At 48.7% G+C, this 22,386-nt stretch overlaps 10 protein-coding genes across 10 annotated transcripts; 5 read left to right on the top strand and 5 right to left on the bottom strand.

Moving 5' to 3' along the window:
* Positions 1–999: 999 nt before the first annotated feature.
* Positions 1,000–1,437, top strand: RhiXN_09610 (glycoside hydrolase family 92 protein; the record flags this gene model as incomplete). Its single annotated transcript, XM_043329426.1, has 3 exons — positions 1,000–1,038; positions 1,088–1,197; positions 1,245–1,437. 3 exons carry the CDS (start codon positions 1,000–1,002, stop codon positions 1,435–1,437), a joined length of 342 nt encoding a protein of 113 aa, XP_043182260.1.
* Positions 1,438–1,667: 230 nt separating this feature from the next.
* On the bottom strand, positions 1,668–2,681 carry RhiXN_09609 (mitochondrial inner membrane protease ATP23; the record flags this gene model as incomplete). The annotated part of the gene is made up of 1 exon (XM_043329425.1): positions 1,668–2,681. One exon carries the CDS (start codon positions 2,679–2,681, stop codon positions 1,668–1,670), a length of 1,014 nt encoding a protein of 337 aa, XP_043182259.1.
* A 104-nt stretch (positions 2,682–2,785) lies between these two features.
* RhiXN_09608 (peptidase family M76 protein) lies at positions 2,786–4,107 on the bottom strand (the record flags this gene model as incomplete). The annotated part of the gene is made up of 5 exons (XM_043329424.1): positions 2,786–2,907; positions 3,178–3,375; positions 3,423–3,471; positions 3,518–3,774; positions 3,846–4,107. The coding sequence occupies 5 exons, from the start codon at positions 4,105–4,107 to the stop codon at positions 2,786–2,788; spliced, it is 888 nt and encodes a 295-aa protein (XP_043182258.1).
* Positions 4,108–4,271: 164 nt separating this feature from the next.
* On the top strand, positions 4,272–4,953 carry RhiXN_09607 (ribosomal protein S30; the record flags this gene model as incomplete). The annotated part of the gene is made up of 4 exons (XM_043329423.1): positions 4,272–4,281; positions 4,497–4,614; positions 4,678–4,719; positions 4,932–4,953. The coding sequence occupies 4 exons, from the start codon at positions 4,272–4,274 to the stop codon at positions 4,951–4,953; spliced, it is 192 nt and encodes a 63-aa protein (XP_043182257.1).
* Positions 4,954–7,683: 2,730 nt separating this feature from the next.
* Positions 7,684–8,533, top strand: RhiXN_09606 (uncharacterized protein; the record flags this gene model as incomplete). The annotated part of the gene is made up of 4 exons (XM_043329422.1): positions 7,684–7,954; positions 8,015–8,166; positions 8,221–8,369; positions 8,422–8,533. The coding sequence occupies 4 exons, from the start codon at positions 7,684–7,686 to the stop codon at positions 8,531–8,533; spliced, it is 684 nt and encodes a 227-aa protein (XP_043182256.1).
* An 840-nt stretch (positions 8,534–9,373) lies between these two features.
* RhiXN_09605 (peptidase C14) lies at positions 9,374–11,281 on the bottom strand (the record flags this gene model as incomplete). Its single annotated transcript, XM_043329421.1, has 1 exon — positions 9,374–11,281. One exon carries the CDS (start codon positions 11,279–11,281, stop codon positions 9,374–9,376), a length of 1,908 nt encoding a protein of 635 aa, XP_043182255.1.
* Positions 11,282–11,763: 482 nt separating this feature from the next.
* Positions 11,764–12,765, top strand: RhiXN_09604 (uncharacterized protein; the record flags this gene model as incomplete). The annotated part of the gene is made up of 1 exon (XM_043329420.1): positions 11,764–12,765. One exon carries the CDS (start codon positions 11,764–11,766, stop codon positions 12,763–12,765), a length of 1,002 nt encoding a protein of 333 aa, XP_043182254.1.
* Positions 12,766–13,478: 713 nt separating this feature from the next.
* RhiXN_09603 (peptidase C14) lies at positions 13,479–15,734 on the bottom strand (the record flags this gene model as incomplete). Its single annotated transcript, XM_043329419.1, has 5 exons — positions 13,479–14,771; positions 14,823–14,870; positions 14,922–15,060; positions 15,112–15,242; positions 15,294–15,734. The coding sequence occupies 5 exons, from the start codon at positions 15,732–15,734 to the stop codon at positions 13,479–13,481; spliced, it is 2,052 nt and encodes a 683-aa protein (XP_043182253.1).
* Positions 15,735–16,507: 773 nt separating this feature from the next.
* RhiXN_09602 (cyclin-dependent kinase) lies at positions 16,508–17,918 on the top strand (the record flags this gene model as incomplete). Its single annotated transcript, XM_043329418.1, has 10 exons — positions 16,508–16,544; positions 16,620–16,776; positions 16,836–16,907; positions 16,975–17,038; positions 17,099–17,189; positions 17,242–17,321; positions 17,373–17,539; positions 17,589–17,730; positions 17,783–17,819; positions 17,872–17,918. 10 exons carry the CDS (start codon positions 16,508–16,510, stop codon positions 17,916–17,918), a joined length of 894 nt encoding a protein of 297 aa, XP_043182252.1.
* Positions 17,919–18,419: 501 nt separating this feature from the next.
* Positions 18,420–22,220, bottom strand: RhiXN_09601 (kinesin family protein; the record flags this gene model as incomplete). Its single annotated transcript, XM_043329417.1, has 6 exons — positions 18,420–19,149; positions 19,209–19,379; positions 19,433–21,888; positions 21,945–22,025; positions 22,081–22,107; positions 22,155–22,220. The coding sequence occupies 6 exons, from the start codon at positions 22,218–22,220 to the stop codon at positions 18,420–18,422; spliced, it is 3,531 nt and encodes a 1,176-aa protein (XP_043182251.1).
* Positions 22,221–22,386: the final 166 nt, after the last annotated feature.

Genomic DNA, 22,386 nt, shown 5'->3' with positions numbered 1-22,386 from the left:
CAGGGCACGCGATGTGGTACTGACTCGCACATCACTAGGCGACAAAGGGCGCTGGGGCAGTCCATGGCTGGAATTTTCCGTAACATGTCGACCTTGGGATACTCCCTCGGTCAGATGGCCGAGCGCTTATGATGACTAATCATAGTAGTAGATCCATTGCACAGGTTTGACAATGGGAATCATGAGGCATTTACCATCCTATAGGCGAGGGGTTGGCGGTACGGTATTAATATATTCATTGCATAGCAACTCGTTGATCGATTTTCGATCACCTGGGGTTTATAAATGGCTGATATCAGAACACAGCTTGCCCAAATTTCAACTGAAATAATAGAACGGACCATGCCTGTGCAAAGATCAGAACTGAGAATACTTCGTGTACCCATAGTTATTCCATTCGTTGGTATCCATGGCGAGAGCTACTAAAGAACACGAGTGAGGAGGGACAGCCCGTTTGAGATATTCAAGACCCGCCACCCAGCCTCTTTTGGACAATACCGCACCCCGCTCATTGGTTTATCGATGCCCCCCTCCCTTCCTAAATTTAGAAGCTCGGTCTTGGGTCTGGAGAAATAGCTATAGGCATATAGGGGGTTAAACTCGAGATCGATGCAAGTTGGTAGATGGGTTCGTTGACAGGCTGGGGGAGACATGAGACACTGATCCATTGTGGTCGAATCGGCGACTCGAGCCCGATCGGTATAATCGCACTTCAGCCCCTTTCTAGTCTTTTGTGCCGGTACAGTATGGTGAACCTCGTCCGTATATGTACATGCTCACTTACGTGTACCCACGCAAGGATGCACAGCATGGGATCAAGGGGATCAAATCGTTTCACCAAGGCAGTCGAGGAAACGAGAACAATTGGCACAGCCCACAAAGAACGAGAAAGAGTCCCGTAGCTGGACAACGTTGAGCGGCCCAGCCCACTAGTTGTGCATGAGATTATAGGAACCTTCAAGGAGGCATGTATTCCCCGGAGCAACCATTCCGCACGGGATGATCAAGATTGGACTGGATACCGATTCTCCAGACAGGGTAAGTCTAAACCCTCCACTGGTGTCAACTCCAACCGACCCTCCAATAGCACGTAGGATACGATCACAACATCTCCTACAATGCAACCGGATTCAGCCAATTGCACCAAGACAAGCAGGTGCTCCCTATCTTCAAAAAACTCAGTAAATTCAAGCTCGAGTTGGCCGAAGGACAAAATACAAGCTATCGTTCTCTATCAATTCCAGTGATTTTCTCGGTTCCTGGGGCCTAGATGGCATCTACCCTTTGGTGGTGGCGAGTCAATCAAATGGTGGCGTATACATCCATGGACGTGTGGATGATGACGTAGCGCGAGTCAAGCGCCCCCAGATCCTCATCTCAACCCCTCCCCAAGCTCTTTCGTTCCCCAAGCCGCTCTGTTCAGGCGACGAGACGTAGAATACAAATATATAAGTTATCCAATTCAATACTCGTGAGAAACCCTGCCTCGTGGTTCCTTACACGTGTCGGAATTTTTTGTGGATAATAACACAAGTAGCATTACGCATAGTATGAGTACAAGGAGCTGAACGATGATATGAAAACAACAGATATGAGAAAGAAAGAAAGAGAAATGTACCAATCAAAGCGAGATACTTTTAGCCACCTCCTAAAACAAAACGAAACGCCTAGACAGTCTTGACGGGCTTGACATCGTCGTCGATCTTCTTCTTGAGGATTTGGACATGGTTCGCCGGGAACCAGCCCATCTTTCCTTCCCTCGTCCTGCCCCTAAACCAATCTCCACCCTCGGTGCGGCCAACAATAGCGACCAAGTCCCCTTTACTCAGCCCCAACTCGAGCTCATCCTTGGCCTTGAACTCGTACAGGGCGGTCGCAAACTGGACCTGAGACATGTCGATAGGGGCGGTAGACTGAGGAGGTGGGAGACGAGACGACAGGGCCTTGACGAGCCTGTGCATGACATAGGGAAGACCGAAAATAGCGAGCATAATCATGATAAACGGCTTTTTGCTCGGTTTGGGTGTGCCATCGTCGCCGCGGAGGAACTTTTTGAAATCGCGTGCCATGGCGGATGTGTTGCGTTCGCCGCGCCACCAGCCTCTGAGCCACCCAACGAGGCCAAAGACACCCACGACCTGGCCAAGTAGAGCCCTGAGCTGACCGAGCTGCTCTGCCACGCCCAGAATGGCGAATATGGACGACTGGGTAGCCATGAAGGATGAATCCAGCATTTGGGCAAACGATGTAAATGTTCCCACTACGTTGCCTAGGAGAGAGAAGGCTTGTTGGGTTGATGCTGCTACGCTGTCGACTGGCATGCCTGGTTGGCCGTACATTCCCCCTCCAGTCATCCCCATGCCGTATCCGCCGCCCATACCGTATCCGCCGTACATGCCCCCGCCGTACCCGCCATACGAGCCATAGGATCCGTAAGACCCGAAACGGTTATAGGGAGAGTAAGAAGAGCCGTACGTCGATCCATATGCGGATGATGTATTCGAGAACGGGGAGAGGGATGTGAGTGGTTGTGTGCCCGAGACAATGCTTTCGGGTCGAGTCGGAACAGTCGGAACACCCGACTCGGAAGATGTGGCAGAGAAAGCGGGAACAGATGGTGCAGGATCCAAGACTGCTGCTGTTGCGCCTGCTCGTTCCCAGGGTTTCGGAGGTGATCCCATTCTGATTTAATTTTTTGTTAGCCTTTTAATTTACGAGTCGTTTACGTGTACTGAGATCTACCTGATATCTTAACTCTCAGCTATCGATGCTCTTCAAAAGTATATTAATGCGAGTGAGCGAGAGCAGTCGAGATGGGGGAGGAACGAATGTGGGGATGGTGGTCCGGTCCAAGTTCCTTCCAGCCCTCTTGGCCCGTCAAATCACAACCGGTCCTCGGCGGGTCGGCTGAGAACCCGGTTAGCCGGTCCAGATTTCACGCCTGTCAGCCCCTCCACAAGGGAATAAAATATTAATGAATCGCTTGCAAAACCCCAAGGGATGAATTCTATCTAACACGAGACACCTTATATACTCGACGTGCGCGGGAAACCCGGGTTTGGCTCACGGCGATAACAGGAATAAATGTATTTTCCAATTTAATGGGAATTTCCTATTTTAGTATATCTTACCACACAGACATCAATACCAATTCTCAAGCAAGAAACCAAGACTCACGCACCTCGTCAAATGGTCTGGTATCTTTGAAACAACTTTCCCACACTTCGTTTACAGCCCGCTCGGCCTCTTCTTGTGATTTACATGCTGGGTTGGCCATGACGGAGAGTACTGCTCTGCGTCGGGCGCATGCCTTGATGGTGGCCCAAATGAGATTAACTGATGTATGCGAGGAGAGGAGATACGTGCCTGATGTTGCTTCGAAAACGTCATGAATCCCCTCTGGGTCTCTCGTGTCCACCTACAATCCCCACTCAAACTCGCCGCTCGAATCTGCACCCCATCCCATTCAACCTAAACCCCCCGTTTCACATTCACGATAAATACAACAAACACCCACCTCAGAACAAGCATGATGCCTCAAATTACTCCAATCGACCTTGAAGCGCGCATGATCATACACATGCACCATCTCATGTACCAGCGTGTCCTGCATATGCGTCTTGCTCATGAACCGGTCTTGGCATAGCAAGATCCCCGCGTCGGGCGAGAACCCGCCTGCTCGGGACGGGTCGCATGGTGCGCAGTGGATATGGGCTGATGTGAGGTTGGTACTGTGTAATGCGAGGTGCTTGAGCATGAATACCACCACGGGACCTGGTTATCCCATGGGATATATAAATTAGTGTAAAGGTGGTGAATACATTGGACTAGGGGGGGATACGTACTATTCTTCATCAAATCATTTTTCCACGTCTCGCATCTCCTCCATTGCGCTTCTTCACGCTCCAACCCCTTAAGCTCGTCCCTCTTCATCTTGTCCTCATCCGACAACCCAAGCCCCGTAAAATTCACAAGCGACGCGCGCCATCGTTCAAACGCAGAAGCCTCGGACGTAGACCTGAAATTTCCAAACTTGGTCTCCAGTCCACTCGATTCGGGTAGACTCGACGAGGATCCGGTCGAGGGAGGGGCAGGAGGAATAGACATGTGTGTTAAAGGATAAAATGTATAATGTAATCACCGCGCTTGTGCTCCTTGACGCTCTGATCAAATCCCAGAGTGGCTTTGTTGGAGCTGGATAGTCCCACGTCGGCTAGAGACGATTTGATCCCGGTGGAAGGGGGGTCTGGTTGTGATCACACGTCGTCAACATGGGAAAAGGTGCGTTTTGTGGAATGTGTATATTTTGTGCTGCGATGTTGATAGTTGTGCGTACTGTATAGGTAAATACGCATTCTTTTGGTCCATATTGATGGGGAATAAGATGGGATCTGTGGGACTGGGGTGGGACTGGGCAAAGGGACCACGATCTCGTGGCGTGGCCAAAAAAAAGTAATAAATCTGTGCGCAACTTGCTAACCCAAATTATCGTCTAGTCCACGGCTCGCTCGCCCGCGCAGGCAAAGTCAAATCTCAAACTCCCAAAGTGGAGAAACAGGAGAAGAAGAAGACTCCTAAAGGTCGTGCCAAGAAGAGATTGTTGTACACTCGTCGGTACGTCCTCTCCTCCTTACTCCAGATAAATTGTAATATATGCTGATTGGTTGGGGTTATTAGTTTCGTGAATGTTACGACGCTTCCAGGCGGAAAGAGGCGCATGTGAGTATTATCATTGATTAAAACCAGGAATACGAGTTTTTTTTTCTTTCTCGAATTTCACTCTTGCGGATGATCCAACCCAATTGCATAGTTCACACTGAACAACTCATGTGGAACACCATTCATCTTGTCTTTCGCTCCTAACTGATCCCTTTTCCTCACCTCTCTTTTCTCTCCGCGCAACGAAACGATCACTGACCCCATGTCACTAGGAACCCCAACCCCGAGAAGTAAATCCACACCATGTAGGGATCGACCGGGGGGACAGACAGGATAGCGCATCCTGGTGTATTCATGCATCGCATTTGATTATGTGTATTCATTGCCTTCTTCTTTTTGCCGTATTGCATCTGCTTTCTTTGAGTGAACGAGTGGGTGCATGGGTTGCGTGAATATAATTGCACGAGTTGGTTGTGATTACCGATGCAATCCTACGTTTTTGTGATGATCACTGTGAGATGTGTCGATTGATCATGAGTGGGCGGATCGAAGGGTCCGGAGATTGTAATTAGCCTCTGACGAACTCACCATATGATCTTCGGTGTTGCCCAGGGCGTTGTGCTATTGCCCTTGGGTCTACGGGTTCGTACTTGCCTGTGGTTAGAATCTATTTCTGGAGCTGGCCGATCAGGTGCACAAGGTCGATTTGTGCCAGCACATTGGCGGGGTTGACTATGGTGTCCATATTTTCCCTACCCAAGCAACGACGTAAATTCATACACATTTATGATGCACTTGAACATGCTGAACATAACCTCTTTAAATTTCCTGGCCGCAAATACCGGAAGCTATATACAGTCGACGCCCTCTCCATGCTCTCCCTCCGGATGCTCGTGTTTCGGTTTCTAGCTGACAAACGGGTTCGCAATTTCATGACTTTGCTTTCTAACTGTTTTTGTGCCACAGCCACTATCCCCATTAGGCACAACAACCGACAGCCTCTGGGTTCAGCGAAAAAAATTACACTTTCCTGTATTTAAGCAGAGCTCTTGTGAATACATGTCTCAATCTTGCCACCACAATTGCTTTGTCTCTGTAGTTTTCTCTCTTTTTTGCGTCTTTTTTTAGATATCACTAGTGAGTATATGCTTCGCAATCCAGTCGACATCAATGCATTGGGTGTTAATCAACTTCCGTAAAAGCCCAATCATGTCCGAAGAGAGCCCCAAGCGCCAGCGCCTCACATTCCAGCAGCAGATTTTGCCCCCGGAGGACCCCGAGCGTGAACTTCGCGATATGTTTGCTCAGGCTAGGCTTTAGTCGAATAATTTGGTTTGCAAACTTTTGTGTCTGATCTCGTAACAATGTCGCTCCTTTAGTCCCTCCTTGCAATTAATACGCATATAGATTATGTGTCTTAAGCAATGCATCTCTTTGTACCGTTTGCTCGTGTGCAGCCCCTCAGAAACAAGAAAGCAGCTGATTATTAATCTACTGATTAAGCAAAAAACACCCCCTTCTTTTCCTAGAAACGTGCATTTGAATTGGAGCCCATCAACGAGCATGGAGAGGGCGTCGACTGTATTGGAAGAGATCATCTTGGATTCTAACGGCATCTCGGCAGCCGTCATTCCTGGTACGCGACCAAGGGATACTTGAAAATCGGTTTATTAATCATAACCAGGAAATACCCATAAACCACACCCTCAAACCAATCTTTAAAACTTGAAGTCTCTCCTGCGGATCTTCCTTGGGTCACTCGACGGGGTCACGCGTCAAGACGTAACTTGCGCACTACGACGACGACACACATTATACATAACCCAAAGTATCCGCAACACGTTCATGGACCCCGCTCTGAATCCTTTCAATGCGATTCCGTTATTACCGAGATGCACTAGATCGATAGAGTTATGGTTTTAGCCCTTGGACAATTGGATATCTTTGTCTCGTGCTAGTGGTTTACGTCTCGTCTTACGAGTTATCGATGGGTGACCAAAAGTGGTCTATAGCTAGTCTAGTAGATTGGATTGGTCGTTCGGTCGCGAGCTATCGGTTGACGCATCTATGGGCTGGTTAGTCTTTCTGTTAAGCTCCTCGTTATGTGACAGCATACATTACCAAGTGCACAGGCTTGTCAACACTGGAGGGCTCTAAGCAAAGGACTCGCGCTTTACACACTACCGGTCTGGACACACGATGTACCTGTTTTTGAATCAGACGATCCGTTTTCTTTTCCGATCCCTTACTGTCGGTCATCTCCGTGCCCGTGTCTGGGACTGGGGAGCTGTGAATATGCAGATCAAATCACTCCGCGAGGATCGTGTCGATTGATTAATTTACCTAAAGATTCATCTTTCATACGTACTCTTGGACTAGATGCGCTTTGATATGGAAGGCGATGGCAGAACTTGTGGATGCTCGAAAAACGATTCGTGGATTCTATGAGCGTGTAGCAGAGTTGGATGGTGGGTCGGGGGAAGTAATGCCCTGGATGTGTCCTCGCCAACCCGTTGTAATCCCGACGTCTTTGGAATAGGTACCTTTACTAAAAATCTCGCCTACGCTTATCCCAAGATCACCCCAGTTGTACTCTCCCGACGTTCTGTGGGGATACAGCATTAATGGAACGTACTCATTTGTGTATCCTCCTCTGATTCCTATGACGCACCACCCAGTCCCACCTTGATGGACCGCACACGACCGACCTAGACACAAATATCCGCTCCCCCATTTCAAACAGTGTGGGGAGTGACACTGGACGCGTTTCAAACTTGTGGGTCAAGAAAAAGACCAAGCGAATCTAAAAAGCAAGAAGCCCAGGGTCCAATCTTCGATCAGCACGTCTTCTCGAGCAAATTTCATTAACCACTTGGCGCGTGTCCCGAAAACGCACAAATGAAACCTGACACAAGAGGTATAAAATAAGAGGTCGACTGGACCGAGAACGGCATCAGCTCCTCTTCCGCTCTCTCTACTACCTAACCCCAACCCACTTTCACTCTTTTCACTCTTTTCTCAAAGATGCAGACCTTTGGCCGTCTTCTCTCTGTCCTTACCTTCTTGCTCTCCCTCGGGTTCCTTGCCCAGGCTTTGCCTGCTGCTCCTGCTTCAGGACTGGCCGTTCGCCAGTACAACTCCCCCTCTACCCAGTCTCCTGGTAGCGGTTACACCAAACCCAGCTCGGACAGTGGATCCGGGGTTACACCCGTTCAGGGTGTCAAGACCATCGATGTCGTTGCTATAGTCAATGTCGACCTCACACCTAAAGTTCAAGCTCATGTTGCGGCTATTGGTGAGTCCTGATATATATGCATATCTAAGTCGTTATTCTCAACCTCAGCCTCCTCTTTAGCTGAGGTCAAGACTGTTGCCGACCTTGATGTTAAGGTCAAGGCCCTCATTGTTGACATTAAGGCGATCATTGCTATTCTCGTTGGCGCCAAGGTCAACATTGATGCTGAAGCTAAGCTCAAGCTTGCTGTTGCCATCCACGCCATGATCATTGTGAGCTTTCCACTTTACCGTAGTGGTTCTCGTCTAACTTTATGTTTCTGGTAGTCTATTGTCAAGGTCTGCGCCACCGTCGTTGCCAAGCTTGGTGTCAGCGCATGCGTTGGCATTATGGCTCAGCTCGATGTTGTCATTCACAGCCTTATCTTGACTCTCATTGTCTGCATTGACGGTTTCCTCGGCCTTTTGGTCAAGCTGTGAGTTGTTTTATTAGTATATGCTCGTTAATTACTTAACGATATCCCTTAGCTTCGTTGACGTTGACGCTACTGTTGTTGCCGCTATCAAGACTTGCGGCCTTAGCCTCATTGCTAAGATTCTCCTCAACATCAACCTTGGTGTCAACGCGTCGATCAACTAAGTGCTATCAGAGTTGACAACCAGCTGGTCTGCATCTTTTGGGTCCGGGGTTATTCTACATTACAGTAGTTAGAGCGTTTAATCTTAATCTTAATTCCTAAAATTCTTGGGTGATTATTGAGGACTCCTTAACTTGTCTGGACTAAGCGTGGTAATTGATTGTCATCCAAATCAAATACTCTCGTTCCTTGGTTTTAACTTCTGTTCACTTTTGGGTGCGTAGCAACTCAAGGTACAATAAGCTACTGATAGGGTTAGTAGATGTCAGAAGCAAAAGTACTCGGTCATGTTACTTGCTTGCTTTTGACGCTTGATTGTGAAATGGCTCGACCGTAGCCCACGGAGCCGTACGATCAGCACTGAGCCTAGAAAGCCGCTGCTTACGGTTATTACATGGTCACCTCCTTACCGAGGTGGTTGCGTACATCGACCGCGTCCGAGGCCGCTTACACGGGTTACTCTTAACAGCAAGAGGTCCTTGGCTCAGTGGCTCTTTTATTAGTTGCCTTTCTAAGATAAGTGTAACTCTTCTCCCTCTGGCTGGTTAGTATTTCTCTCTACGGTAAACATTTGTTTTAAGTTCAAGTATGATATAAAGTTTAGCTAGACACGTAACAATTCTCCCATGAGTCGCCCATTATGGCGTACTGGAAATCTAGCGTTAACGAGCCATGTATGCATATGATGCCCGTATTTTCTGGCCTTAAAAGCGAAACGCGGAGGTCTGGGGGTACCCATACCAAGGGTCGCTCACGAGTGTCTACTATCCAGCCATCCTCCGTTAAAGACCAACGAACTGGGTCAGTTTGCGAAATAACAGATTGACAAGTGTTTTCTAGCTCTAATTCATCAGTTTCTCCCACAGAAGAGGTTGGAGAGATTCAATAGTACCTGATTTGGGAGCCAAAGGATCATCTCGTACGTCCCAGATGCGAATTGCAGTATCAGATGAGCCGGAGACAATATGCGTACCACTGTGAGAAAATGCTATAGAGAGAACCGCTCCGGTATGCCCTTCGAGGATCTTGAATAAAAGGGCTTCACTGCGTAAGTCCCACAGACAAATGTGCATGTCCCTCGAGGCGGAAGCTATCCGAGCACCATCTGGTGAGAAATCCAATGAAGTAACTGTAGCTTTATGCCCTTTGAGTGGGCTGAAAACAAATTTTCCGGTCTGAAATTCCCAGACACGGACAGTTGTATCCTCCGAGCCTGACGCTATTAGTTTGTTGTTGGGAGAGAAGGAAATCGAGGTAGTTGGTTGAGTGTGTCCTTCGAGAACACTCTGATTAGCTTTCATATCTTTAATATCCCAAATTGTTACAATCATCCCGGAGCTGGCAGCTATATGCGTGTCTCTGGGAGAAAACACAAGCGCAGTTACACGATTTGAAGATCTTGTATGTTGATCGAATATTTCTTGCCCGGTTCGGCTGTTCCAGAGTTGGACTATTCCGCTTGATCCTGAAGCAATGTAATCACCGTTTGAAGACCAAGCAAGCGCAGTTACGCCGGCGCGGTCAACGTTCTTGACACGGAAATAGGTTGGATTATTTGAGATTATCTCAATAGCCCCCGCGGCAGAGCCTGACAAAACAACCCCTTCATTAGAGAAGGCCATGCACGTTTGCTCTTTATCAAAATTTATGTGCCAACCATGGGGCTTTAAAGCTTCGTAAGCTGGAGAACTCCAAGATCGGGCAACCCTGTCAATCGACCTGGAGACGATGGTGCTATCATCGAGTAGATATTGAACCAAGTTTACTTCGTTGCGATGTCCATCGGGTGGAAGGAACCAAGGTGAAGTATGTTTGATATTTGCATCCCATACCCGAGCGCTACTGTCGAATGAGCCGGATACAATTCGACGCCCGTCTTGCGAGAACATAACCGACGTAACATGACCAGTGTGGCCCGCGAGTGTTATTCTTTCTCTCCAGTTTGAGTTTTCCAGTATATATATGCGTACCAACTTGTCTTCAGAAGCCGATATGATTTGTTGAGCATCGGGAGAAAACTGAATTGCTGTGATCGGACCTGTAGCACCCTCAACTGACATCCCACACTCGAGCCAGTTTTTTACATCCCATACTCGAATAGCTCCATCCCTTGATCCAGACGCAAGCCATGTACCATCGGGAGAGAATACGATCGAGGTAATCCCTGCTAGGTGCCCTTTCAATGGCCCATGTTTCATAGCCCCACCTTCAACCTCCCATATTCGGATAGTTTTATCGTAAGATCCAGAAGCAATCAGATCACCGCCGGGTGAGAATGCGACCGAGGTGACAAACGCGGTATGGCCTTGCAATGGACCCATAATAGTAACGCCCCTGGTAGTATCCCATACTCTCAGTGTTGTATCCCATGACCCAGAGACCAGTTGCGCGCCGTCCGGGGAAAATTGAACCGACTCGACAGAGTGTACGTGGCCTGTAAGAGGCTCGAATGGCATTTTGCCAGTTTGGGCGTTCCAAATTCGTATCGTCCCGTCCCAAGAGGAGGAAGCGATTTGAAGTCCATCCGGGGAAAATTCAACAGACGAAATTGTATTGGTGTGCCCCTTTAATGGGCCCACCAACCGTCGCCCCGTATATCCATCAATGATGAGTAGCTCTTTGCCTGTGGCCACTACAATCCGCGATCCATCGGGAGAGAACTTCGCGGATGTGACCTGACTCCTAAAAGACCAAGTAGCAAGTAGCGCAGGTTGCCGTCTTGTTAGCGCAGTTCCTTCAGGCTTAACCATATGACGTATTCTGGGTGTTGGAGCAGGGGGTACACGGGGGTATGCTCCCCAGTCGCATGTATATAGCACGTGCCCGCATACGCGGAGATTCATCCCTTCCACCGCTACACATCCCCGTCTCCACCGTGGTGACGAGGGTGGATTCGAAGGCCCCGTAGCCTACCGCTATACCTCACCGCTACCCACTTTACCAGCGTTTGGCACAATTGTCGGCGCGATTCTAAATTGAGGATCTTTTTTGGCGTACCTTGCGCGACACACGCGCTTTTACTCGTAGTTTTGCATTTTATTACTTGCCAACCCCATAAATCGATATATTCATCTCCATTTTGCACCATACGTGAAGTTCGTTAGACTCACCTCGTCAAAACACGCGCTTTGCGCCCCTCACAAGTTCTCATTACTTTTGCCTCGTGCCTCTGGACTCTTGGCACCCCAAGTTATTTTACCCTAAACCACACCTTCCTTTCTTGACACACACAATGTCCGACTCCAAAGACCGCCACTTGGCCGACTTGTTTGAGATTGAGCTGCGACGGAAAGCCGATCTTGATCCCGGCAACTACTGGGAGCTTGTCTGGTTCTTACAGCTTCCCCTTGAGACTAGATGTAGTTATATGCAAATCCTTGAGGCGCGAATTGACCAGGACACAACCCGAAAATACCTTTCGAGGCAGTCTTGCTACTATCAGCGTAATTGGCGAGCCCCAACTCGTTCATGCTTAGCCGTGGAGGAGATCCAAGCGCCCACCAAACCCTGGCAATCAATTGGCCACCGCCAACGTCGCAAGGTAGCCCGGTCAAGACCACCCAAAACTTGTCGTGAACATCTATCACCGCAACCCACCAGAGTCAAATCGTCTCCTAATCACCCAACGTTCAAACCCGCAGTCAAGGCCAACCAATATACGGTACCTGCCAGACCTACCACTCCCAATGAGCTTCGTGATGCTTTGTCAGCCATTGCAACACTTGCATGCGACGCCGTTGGGTATGCACCGGTCACTCTCAATCAATGCCGCTCACCCAAAGTGCCCAATACTCCACCTGAGCCTGAATCTGGCCCAGAGCCCGTCACGGAACAAGTGCCTGAGGAAGCCGCACAATGCGAGCCATTCCCAGAGCCATACCCGGAGAATGGATCTCTATGGGTCAAAGATACACTCATGCAGGAGGACCTAGCATATTTTGTGGCTGTTGGACATTACCTGAGAGCACCTGAGGATGGCTATACCATACAAGATGCTGCCGGGGACTTATACGTGCTGGAGTACGTGGCCCATGAGTTCTATTCCTCCCTTTTTCACGCATTCTCGGTTGAGGGAAATGGGGAATCCAAGCGGATTTCACTTCTTCCGCCCCTCGCAACGACCGTAATAGATCTTGTACGTGGTTGGTCGGTTGTACCAAAGTCTTGGAAGGAATCTAGCAAGCTGTTGCCCAATCCTCGACCTCGTTGTGTACACTGTAGTTGCATCTGTTAAATACTCATGTTTTGTGTGTTGTATTCTCGGCAATTGCACATCTCCGCACCACTATTTATAACATTCTCTCTCTTTATGTATATACAGCGGTTTTATGGCTGTCGTCAGATGCGTCTGAGGGCAGACGTCGTTATGTGGGGGGGCACCTGGAGCAGGGGGTACACGGGGGTATGCTCCCCAGTCGCATGTATATAGCACGTGCCCGCATACGCGGAGATTCATCCCTTCCACCGCTACACATCCCCGTCTCCAGTGTGTAATGAAGAGATATAGGTGCATCCCCAGGCCAGAATGGAAGCATTGATAGGTAAATGTGTGGGGTACTTCTCGATACCGGGTGACTGGCAAATGTTGTTACGAACCGCCAGGCATCGTGCGTCAATTCAATCAACTGGTTTGATGCTTCGACATGCTACATATAATTTAGATTTGGTGTTAGCGTCATGAGCTTATTCACGGTATATACTCACTCGAGCCCAGCCGTCTACTTGATACATTATAGTCACCCCCATATCTATGCATTTTTTCAAGTTTAAAATTTCCATCCATAGCAGAAGTCGGATGGAAAGGTGATCATATACTAGTTTTTCTAATTCATCGCATTTCTCGGCAAGTTGAACGTGGTTGGCCCAGTTTCGACATGAATAAAATAGCTCTTGTGTGATAGCCCCATCTACACGTTCAGCGATATCTGCTATTTCTTCATCAGGGTATTACGAGGACTTGATACCCCCGATATTGAATTGAGGATCATTGCTCTTGATGGCTTCCAAACAAACTCGGGCAAGAGACTCATGGTTTTGAGCCGGATTGCAGTAAAACGAAGTTGACCGCTGTTGATCGAGCAAAAAATCGGAGAAAGATGTATGGAGCACCGTGACAAGGCCCCCTCTTTCAGACACATGAATGACCGAACCAAGGGGTCGTAATAGCGCCTGTACTTGCTCTCTATTTTTGAGCTTCAGCAAACCCGCAATCGTTTGGGTTGTCATTGGTTCTTGTGCACAAATCACTGTATTAAGGATGGTACCCATTCGCTCTCGGCCTGATTTATCAAGAGCGAAATTATTGAATGCAGCGCTGAGTATTGTCCTGTAAAGTTCGTCGATGTACTTATCCTTTCCATCCGAAGAAGGGGTAGATATACCCAATATCATGTCCAACCTTTCTTGATGCTCCATAAGGATATATCCAGCCCTAATGTAAGCGGCAGCGGTCGCGGCGTAAATGAATAAGATTCCAGAGCGTTCAACCAGGGCATCTAGTTGGGCCGGCGTCAAGGGAATTCCGTTAAGTTGATGGATTAAATAAGTCTTGATGTCTTTCTTGACAACACCCTGGTCAAGTTCGTGCAACACAAGGCGTGCCTCAAAGCTTTGACCAGTTCGCTGCATCATTCGACGGTAAATTTCTGGTTCGGGTCGACTGGAGATGAGAAACCGGATAGGTACAGAAAGGTCGACCCCCAGTAGTAAGTCCAATATTTGGCCAATGCTATTCTCATTCTCGCATTCGTCCAAGGCGTCGATCACCACTACGATGTCATAAGATAGCGTATGTTTGGCCGCGAGTATCGGCTTAACAATAAGACTCTCGAATTGGCTCTTGAGGAGCCGGTGATGCACGTCGCGATCCAATCTTAGAGTCTGGGACAAAGCATATCGAAATGGGGGCGAGAAGGATGCTAGCTGGTATGCAATAGATGGTAGGATATACTTGACGTTTCGACACTCGGGTATCGTGCGCGAACAGAAGAAACTAGCCCCAAGTCTGTGGTTTTGGTCCAGTTCGGCGCACAGGCTGTACGCAAGCGTAGTTTTGCCCGTGCCAGCCATGCCATTTAGCCAGTACACGTTATGGGACTGACCTCCATGTCCCCATCCACGAAGTTGCTCCAGCTCGCTCTGGCGAGTTTCCGGAGTACATGGGCCTCTTTTTACATCGATTGCTTCAGCGGAGTTGTACATAGCCGAAGTAGCGAACGATAGCTTCTCGATGAGAGCGTCCTTTCGTGTGCCTCAGAAACTTCGTTTTGGACCTGTAGTTTAGAGACTTACCGTTGATTGCTGTTCGATGGTCTCCCATATACTCAAGTTGGCATTGAACTTTGAAACGCTTAAATATAATACCCAGAGGCTTGGTACATAGATACTTACCATAAAACGCTCGAGGTGAGTGTTAATACGACGGTAGATTCTCACTACTTCATCTGGATCACCCAATGTTTCTGCGTGTCGTCGTATTAGACCTCGTTCCTGTTTTTGTAGCACCAGTGCTAGTTCGGTTTGAATTCGCCTATCAAGGATTAGTTGATCTTTATACAAGAAATATTAGAGATTGACTCACTTGCTCAGGTATATCACGTTGGACATCATGGTAGGATTTATTGGGCGGTCTACGAATTTGCTCAAGTCACCAAGGAGTGAATCGAGTTTGACACGAAGTTCATTATATTCGCTATTAGCCCTAATGGTGCTCTGTGCGGAGTTAATGCATAAGGCCCAAGCAAGTGGGATGGAATCACGCACCTCGTAGAGATCGATGCACCACTTCAATCCCCCGATAGCCGATTTAAGAGGACCAAATGCCTCAGTGCTTGAATCCAACAAGCTCGACAGTTTTTTGAGCCCAGACCATAAATAAATCTCAGTACGCGTTTTAAATCTCATTGTGCTATGTCTATTATCAATAACAGGACGGACGCTATCATCAATCGTGCTGGATTCGGAAGGTTTGTCGGTGCTGAGGGTCAAGGCGGGCAACGATGTAGTTGATATATTCCAGCCATTATTCAGATGCACAGTAGATGTATTATTGCTCGGAGTGGTAGGCGATTCGGGTAACGGCGAAGTTGGAATGGCAGATATTGAAGGATCGGTTTGATTGGGTAACTCTGGAACAGCAGTATCCTGTGCTCGTACGCCGATGCCCAGGCGACGTTTAGCGCGAGCCTTTAGGTTTGATATCATGTAAAAAGTACTTTTGAAGTGTTGAGAAATCAATAGGAGTAGACGAGAAAAAGAGTGATCATATGAACTACTCGAGCTGTGATCAAGGCTGTGGCAGCGCTTGACCAGTTCAGTCATAACACGTTACCCGGCCGGGGTTACGTTACTAGTAAATATACCTGCGTAGGATTGACGTCTGGGAACAAATTTTGTGAGATTGTGTTGTAGATTGGGTGTATGAAATAGTATCTCTTTTTGGCCCTACTCAGCTAACCACTGATTCAAAATATGTACGTAGACGAGATCAGATCATCATTGTAACGCTACGGGGTCCCGAAAATCTCGGGGGCGCTCCGAGACTCGCTATTGTCGGCGAACATTCCGGAGCGTTTGTTATGACGCTCGGAAGTGCTCGTGGAGTGCTCCCTAGTGCTCGGCGAGCAATCCGGATCTGTCGGATCCTAACGAGGAGGCTCCCAAAACCGGAGCACTCCAGAGCGCTCCCGGGTTTTCGGGGCCCCCGTAGAGAAGGCGGCTGTGCCACAATGTGTAGCGTGTTTCCCATGCAGATGTAGTACATGGAATAGCATCCGGATCATGTAACTATTCCAATGAGCACTTTTTGGATAAATGCGCCCGTTTCGGATTGTTCAACTGTAAATAAATCAATCTTTCACAAATCCCATTATTCACGTGATCTCGTTACTCCCCTATTGCAAATTTATACTACCTCAAGGCTTGACCTCGACCAGTGCTCCAACTTACGCGATCCACATCTGGGACCTCTCACCACTATGGAAAACTACGCGAAACTTGAGAAAGTTGGAGAGGGTCAGTAAATGTGTCCCATATAACCTATGCGGCAATGAGCACTCAATTCGAGGTTGGTCTAATGCTTCTTATTAGGGACGTATGGTGTTGTGTACAAGGCGCGCGATATCAATACCGGGCGTATTGTGGCGCTGAAGAAGATTCGCTTGGAAGCCGAGGATGAAGGAGTTCCTAGTACTGCGATACGCGAAATCAGCTTACTAAAAGAATTAAAAGATGACAATGTTGTCGCGTGAGTTTCGCGTCTTTTTTGAACGATTTATACAACACTGACACTTCAAATAAACGAAGATTATTGGATATAGTGCACGCAGATAGCAAGCTATATCTAGTATTCGAATTCTTGGACATGGATTTGAAGCGGTACATCTTTGTTCGCTTCAGTAACAAGCCTCAATATTTATCATGTTTATCCACCGAATATCCCTAGGTACATGGAAACAGTCAACTCGAAGAATGGCAATCGAGGTCTCGACAAGCAACTCATCAAGGTAGTATATTTGCTCTTTGTGACGCCACCTGGCCCTTATTCAATCCTTATTTTGTTTTATTAGAAATTCACCTACCAGCTCTTAGCTGGTCTACGATACTGCCACGGTCATCGAATACTCCATCGTGACTTGAAGCCACAGAACTTGTTGATAGGTGGAGTGAAACCATTCGATTGGTTGTTTTCACACGCTAACAATGAGAACAGATACTGACGAAAATCTGAAACTTGCCGACTTTGGTCTTGCTCGTGCATTTGGTATACCACTGCGTACTTACACCCATGAGGTTCGCTGCCGTACATTTCTACTGCGTTTCATTAATAACGTCAATTGCTAGGTCGTAACTCTCTGGTACCGATCTCCGGAAGTCTTGCTGGGTTCTCGTCATTACAGCACAGCAATTGACATGTGGTCTGTTGGGTGCATTGTTGCCGAAATGGTTATGCACGGTCAACCGCTCTTCCCAGGCGACTCGGAGATTGACCAGATATTCAAGATATTCAGGTATTTGATTTGATTTTGAATTATTTCACCTCCAGCTGATTTGTTCTAGGCTACTCGGAACACCAAACGAAGAGATTTGGCCAGGAGTATCTCAACTACCTGACTATAAGGAAACCTTCCCGCGATGGTCGGCAGTCGAACTTTCACAAACTGTTCGGGGAATCGACGCACAAGGTTTGGATCTTATCGCGGTATGCGTTTTCCCCTTGCGTTTATGCATATACCTGATACCACTGTCAACAGCAAAGTTTGATATACGATACTGCACACCGTATTTCTGGTATGTTTTTGGCATTCAACTTAGTTATTATATGAAACTGATTTTCTCTCAGCCAAGCGCGCTCTCACCCACCCATACTTCAACGATCTCGCAACCTGAGTTCTCAGAGTGATGGGCACATGGCTGCATCAACTGTTGCACCGCTTTTCTATCACATCCGATGTTTCAATCGTATCATTCTGTCAAACGAACTGAGTTTGAATAGACTTGTAGCCTCGTATTGTCTCTTACTTTTCTATTGGTCTGCCAACGTATACTTGTATGATGCTGCATTTTTCTATCTAATCGTACTGGTTATGCACCAGCTATACGGCAATTGTGTGACCAAGCCCGAGTAGAAAGGAATGCTTTATTTAATTGACCGGACGTATCATTGGGAATAATATGGCTCGACTCGCCATTATTATGTCTCGGACAAGCCTGTCGATCCAGGGTCGTATGTCCCTCCAAATAATAACCATGCAGAAACAAACAATAATTTGGGTATAATGTATCTACTACAGCGAACAAATTATCAATGTAGTCCGTACCCGAATCGTACACCGCAATGTCATATTTACAATCACTCAGTCCCATCTGAACATATCATACCACCGATCACTACGCCTTCCGCGAAGGTGTCAGTCCTTTTCGGTTGGCGGCTGCCCCCGTGCCAGAGAGCGTTTTAAATCGTAAATGCGTGCGAGGAGTGGTCATCGCAACCTCGGCGTGTGTCCCAGGCGTAGCAGTCGAAAATTCGTCCGGAATGGGGCGTTTGCGCGAAGCGGCTTCGTTGGCTTGTGCACTTTTCGATGGTTCTTTATCTGGCGCGGGTGCCAAAGAGGCAGGTGCTGGTTGAGAACTGAATATCGGTAGTGGTCGTAGAGCGGCTCGCCCATTGCCGGCACCAGTGCTGGTGGCTGACGCGGTGGTCGTGGTCGAGTTAATATTACCTGCGATTTTAGGGCCAAAGTCGGGCACAGTGGGTCGGGTCGGAGATCGGGAGGGTGACTGGGGAACTCTGCTGCTTGGCATGGACTTTGAGAATTTCGAAGCGGTTGTGCTCGATAAAGGTAATTTAGCGGTGCTGCCCGAAGACGAGAAAATCGAGGTCCCCGCCGACGAAGCGGATTGGGTGAAAAGGGAGCTGGTCCCCGTGGTGCTCGAAGCAGTAGAATTTGTTCGTTGGGGGGCAATGGGGTTGGGTGCGGATGTTGTGGGGGCAGAGGTACTTGCAGTGGGTGGTGCATCCTGAGTGACTTTGGCTGCATCCAATTTGGCTTGGGTGGCGCGCAATTTACGAGTGAGGTTCCCAACCTTGAGCTCGAGCTTCTTCTCCCTCTTAAGGACCCTGAAAGGCAGTATGGATCGGAACATAGTCACGAATAATAAAAAGAAGAATCGGCTCACTCGAGAAGCTTATCGTCATATCCCTCGACCTCGGCGGTCATACGTTTAGCATCTTGCAAGACCATGTCATACTGTTCTTGTAGTCGTTCCAGGGCGTCCGACGAAGTAGCAGTATTGCCCGAAGCCGGACGACTTTGGAGCTCGGAAATGAGCTGTTGCTGTTCGGTAGACCTGAATCAGAACATGTTAGCAAAGAATCAGCCATCCGTGAATGAGCGACTCACATTTGCTGTAACGCCCGTATTTCTTCTCGAAGAGATTCCACCCCACGTAACTCCTCTTCCAATGCTCCTACATGAGCTTCGAGATGGTTCATACCCTCTACGCGACTGCGAAGCTCGTCTTCCGCACGCTGTCGTAACTTGTCAAGCTCGTCAACTTTGGAGCGAAGCGACACCACCTCCTGTGCATCCTGAGCACCAGCTTGAGCCTCGGCCAAAAGCCGCTCTAGCTCCGTGACTTGGGCCCGAGTATCCTCTAGCTCAGCTACTTGAATCCGGAGGTCGTCCACTTCAGCTACCTGTGCCCGCAGACTCTCCATCTCGGCAAGCTGTTCTGTCATAGAGCCAACCTTAGCTCGGAGCTCGTCTATTTCGCTCGCGGGCGCACGCATCTCCACATCGTCCAATTGGTCTTGCATAGTCATGACTCGGGCTTGAGCCGCTCCAAGGGCCTGTCTCATCTCTTCGCTCTGACGTTGGAAGGTTTCGTGCTGCTGTTGGGCCGCGGCGAGTTGCTGTTCGAGATTGGCACGTCCGGCCATAGCGTTTTCGAGCTGCTCCTTGGCAGTAGCCAATTCCCTCTTGACCTCCTCTCCGCTCTGGGTCAGTCCTTCAAGCTGCCCTATCCGTTCTCTCAGTTCTCCTAGTTGCTCCCTGGCCGTGCGCAATTCTCCCGCCATGACGCTCTTTTCTACCCCAGCCACGTCCGCAATCTCCGTCGACTTGACAAGCTCACTTCGGACCGATTCAAGCTCTTGTTGCAATTGAGCTAAAGCACCCTGCGCAGCCTGTAGTTCACCTTGAGCAGCCTTCAATTCGAGCTTCGCACCATTGGCGCCCGATTCGAGAGCCGCGTTGAGACGTTGTACTTCGGCCTCTTTGGCTTCCATTTCGGATTGGAGCGCAGTGAATCCAGATTGAAGAGAAAGAAACTCGACTTGCTTGGCATCGTAGCCGCTTTGTAATGATTCGAACTCGCCTTCTAGCGTCTGGTTTTTCGAATTGAGAGCCATGTAGTCTGTTTGTTTCGTATCGAAACTAGATTGAAGCGCCTGGAGGCAGCTTTGAAGTGCTGCGTGGTCATTCTTGAGTTGACTGTATTGGACATCCTTGTATTGAAGTTCGGTTGTCTTGGTCTCTAGCTCCATACGCAGAGCATCAAGTTCCGCGGTTTTTGAAGCGAGTTGAGTTGTTCGAGAATCTAATTCCGCAGTGGTTGCAACAAATTCATCTTTGAGTGCATCCAACTCGTTAGCCTTGATAGTAAGTTCGACCCGTTGAAGATCCAGGGACGCCTGGACCTCGGCTACAGCATTCGCACTATTGGCCTTTTCAGTTTCGAGTTCCTCTCGTAATCCGACGAGAACGGCTTCGCACGCCTCGAGCTCCTCCCTTGCCGATTCAAAGTCGGCCAATTTGTCCTCTAATTCGGCGAAGCGTTGTTTGGATTCAGCAAGTTCGCATTGTGTATCTTCCAGCTTCTTTTGATAATCAGCCGCCCAAGTTCTATCTTCATCCGATGTCGATTTGGCCGCCTCGGCGAGTTGTTTGGCCTCTTCAGCACGTTCTTCAGCCTTGTCAGCGCGAGACTTTTCTTCCGCGAATCTTAATTGTTCAGTTTGGAGTTCTTGGCGCAGGGCAGACATCCGGGCATTAACGCCGTCGACTTGGGCCATGAGAAGATCGACCTCGGCCACTCTTTGTTCCACCTGGATCTGGAGAGCCCTGGTTTGTCCGATCTGAGCTTCGAGCTTGTCTTTATACGCCTCGGCGGTGCATTTGTTGGTCCTGGCATGGCCGATAGCGTCGAATATGCTATGCACGAGCGCTACCGTCTGTTCATCTGCCTGTTCGGACTCAGCGAACTGTCCCTCTGCCAGTGCCTGCCGAGCCGCGTCTCTCTCCTCCCTAGCCAAAGTTGCATCTTCCAGTAACGCCTGCTCTCGCACCCCTGCCTGGTCTAAGTCATCCTGTAATTCCTGGACCGTATCTTGAGTTAAACCAAGGTGAGCCTCGAGCCGCTTAATTTCGTGTTGGTGTATTCCAATCTGCTCTGTTCGTCGTTCAATGCGGGAGGTGAGCTCGGTTATTTGCGCTCGAAGAGCAGGGATAATGGTGCTTCTACTCGGGGTACCAGGTTGAGGTGAAGACTGGCGCCCAAAGGTGGCAATAGTGGACCGGGCGGCGGCAAGGCTTTCGGTCAATTCGGCAATCTTGGCTTCGGCCTCTACGCTTGCGTGAAGATTGGCCGAGGCCTGAGATTTTGACGCTCGTTCAGCTGCGAGCTCAGCCTCTGCAAAATCGGCTCTCCGGGATTCGGAATCCCGTTCTCCTCTTAGTCGTTTGGCCGTGTCGAGTAACTTGGAAACGACAGCAGCTTGTCGGTCGGATACGGGGGATTCGGGCTCAGATGGAACAGGGAGTGTAGATTTCAGTGACGAGATGGAACGAGGGGCAGGCTACATAAGTTGTAAGTCAACGATATGTTTGGGGTGCAAGGCAAGACGAGACATACCCGTAAACCAGAATAGGAAGTCGGCTTAAATAAATCCGCGGTCGATGGAAGCCTGACGCCTGCAATACTTGTTGAAGAAGTCTAATCGTCAAAGAATTCAGAGACTACTAATAGATATCGAAAAGTTACTACTCACACTCGCCCTTGCAACCGAATCTTGTGTCTGCGTATCCTATGAGCTGATGTTCTTGGGGACACTGGTTTACATACCCTTTGCGAACCATTGGATGAGGTACTAGTTCCAAGTGGATTTTCGTGGTTATTCGTTCCAGACATCTCCCGTGAGTGTTTAATGGCACTAACGGAAGATCAGTGGGGAGTGCAACGAGAAAGTTAGGAGTTGCCAATAATCTGTCACGTGGGCAACATCGTCAACGCGTGATCACGTGGACGCGTTTCCATTGTCCACCAACCATCCGAACTCAATTGGGGCCATTGACGA

This window comes from Rhizoctonia solani, chromosome 8 (assembly GCF_016906535.1).
Source record: "Rhizoctonia solani chromosome 8, complete sequence".
Lineage (NCBI taxonomy): Eukaryota > Fungi > Basidiomycota > Agaricomycetes > Cantharellales > Ceratobasidiaceae > Rhizoctonia > Rhizoctonia solani.
The sequence above is the reverse complement of the archived record's forward strand: the minus strand, read 5'-3'. Positions and strand labels throughout refer to the sequence as shown.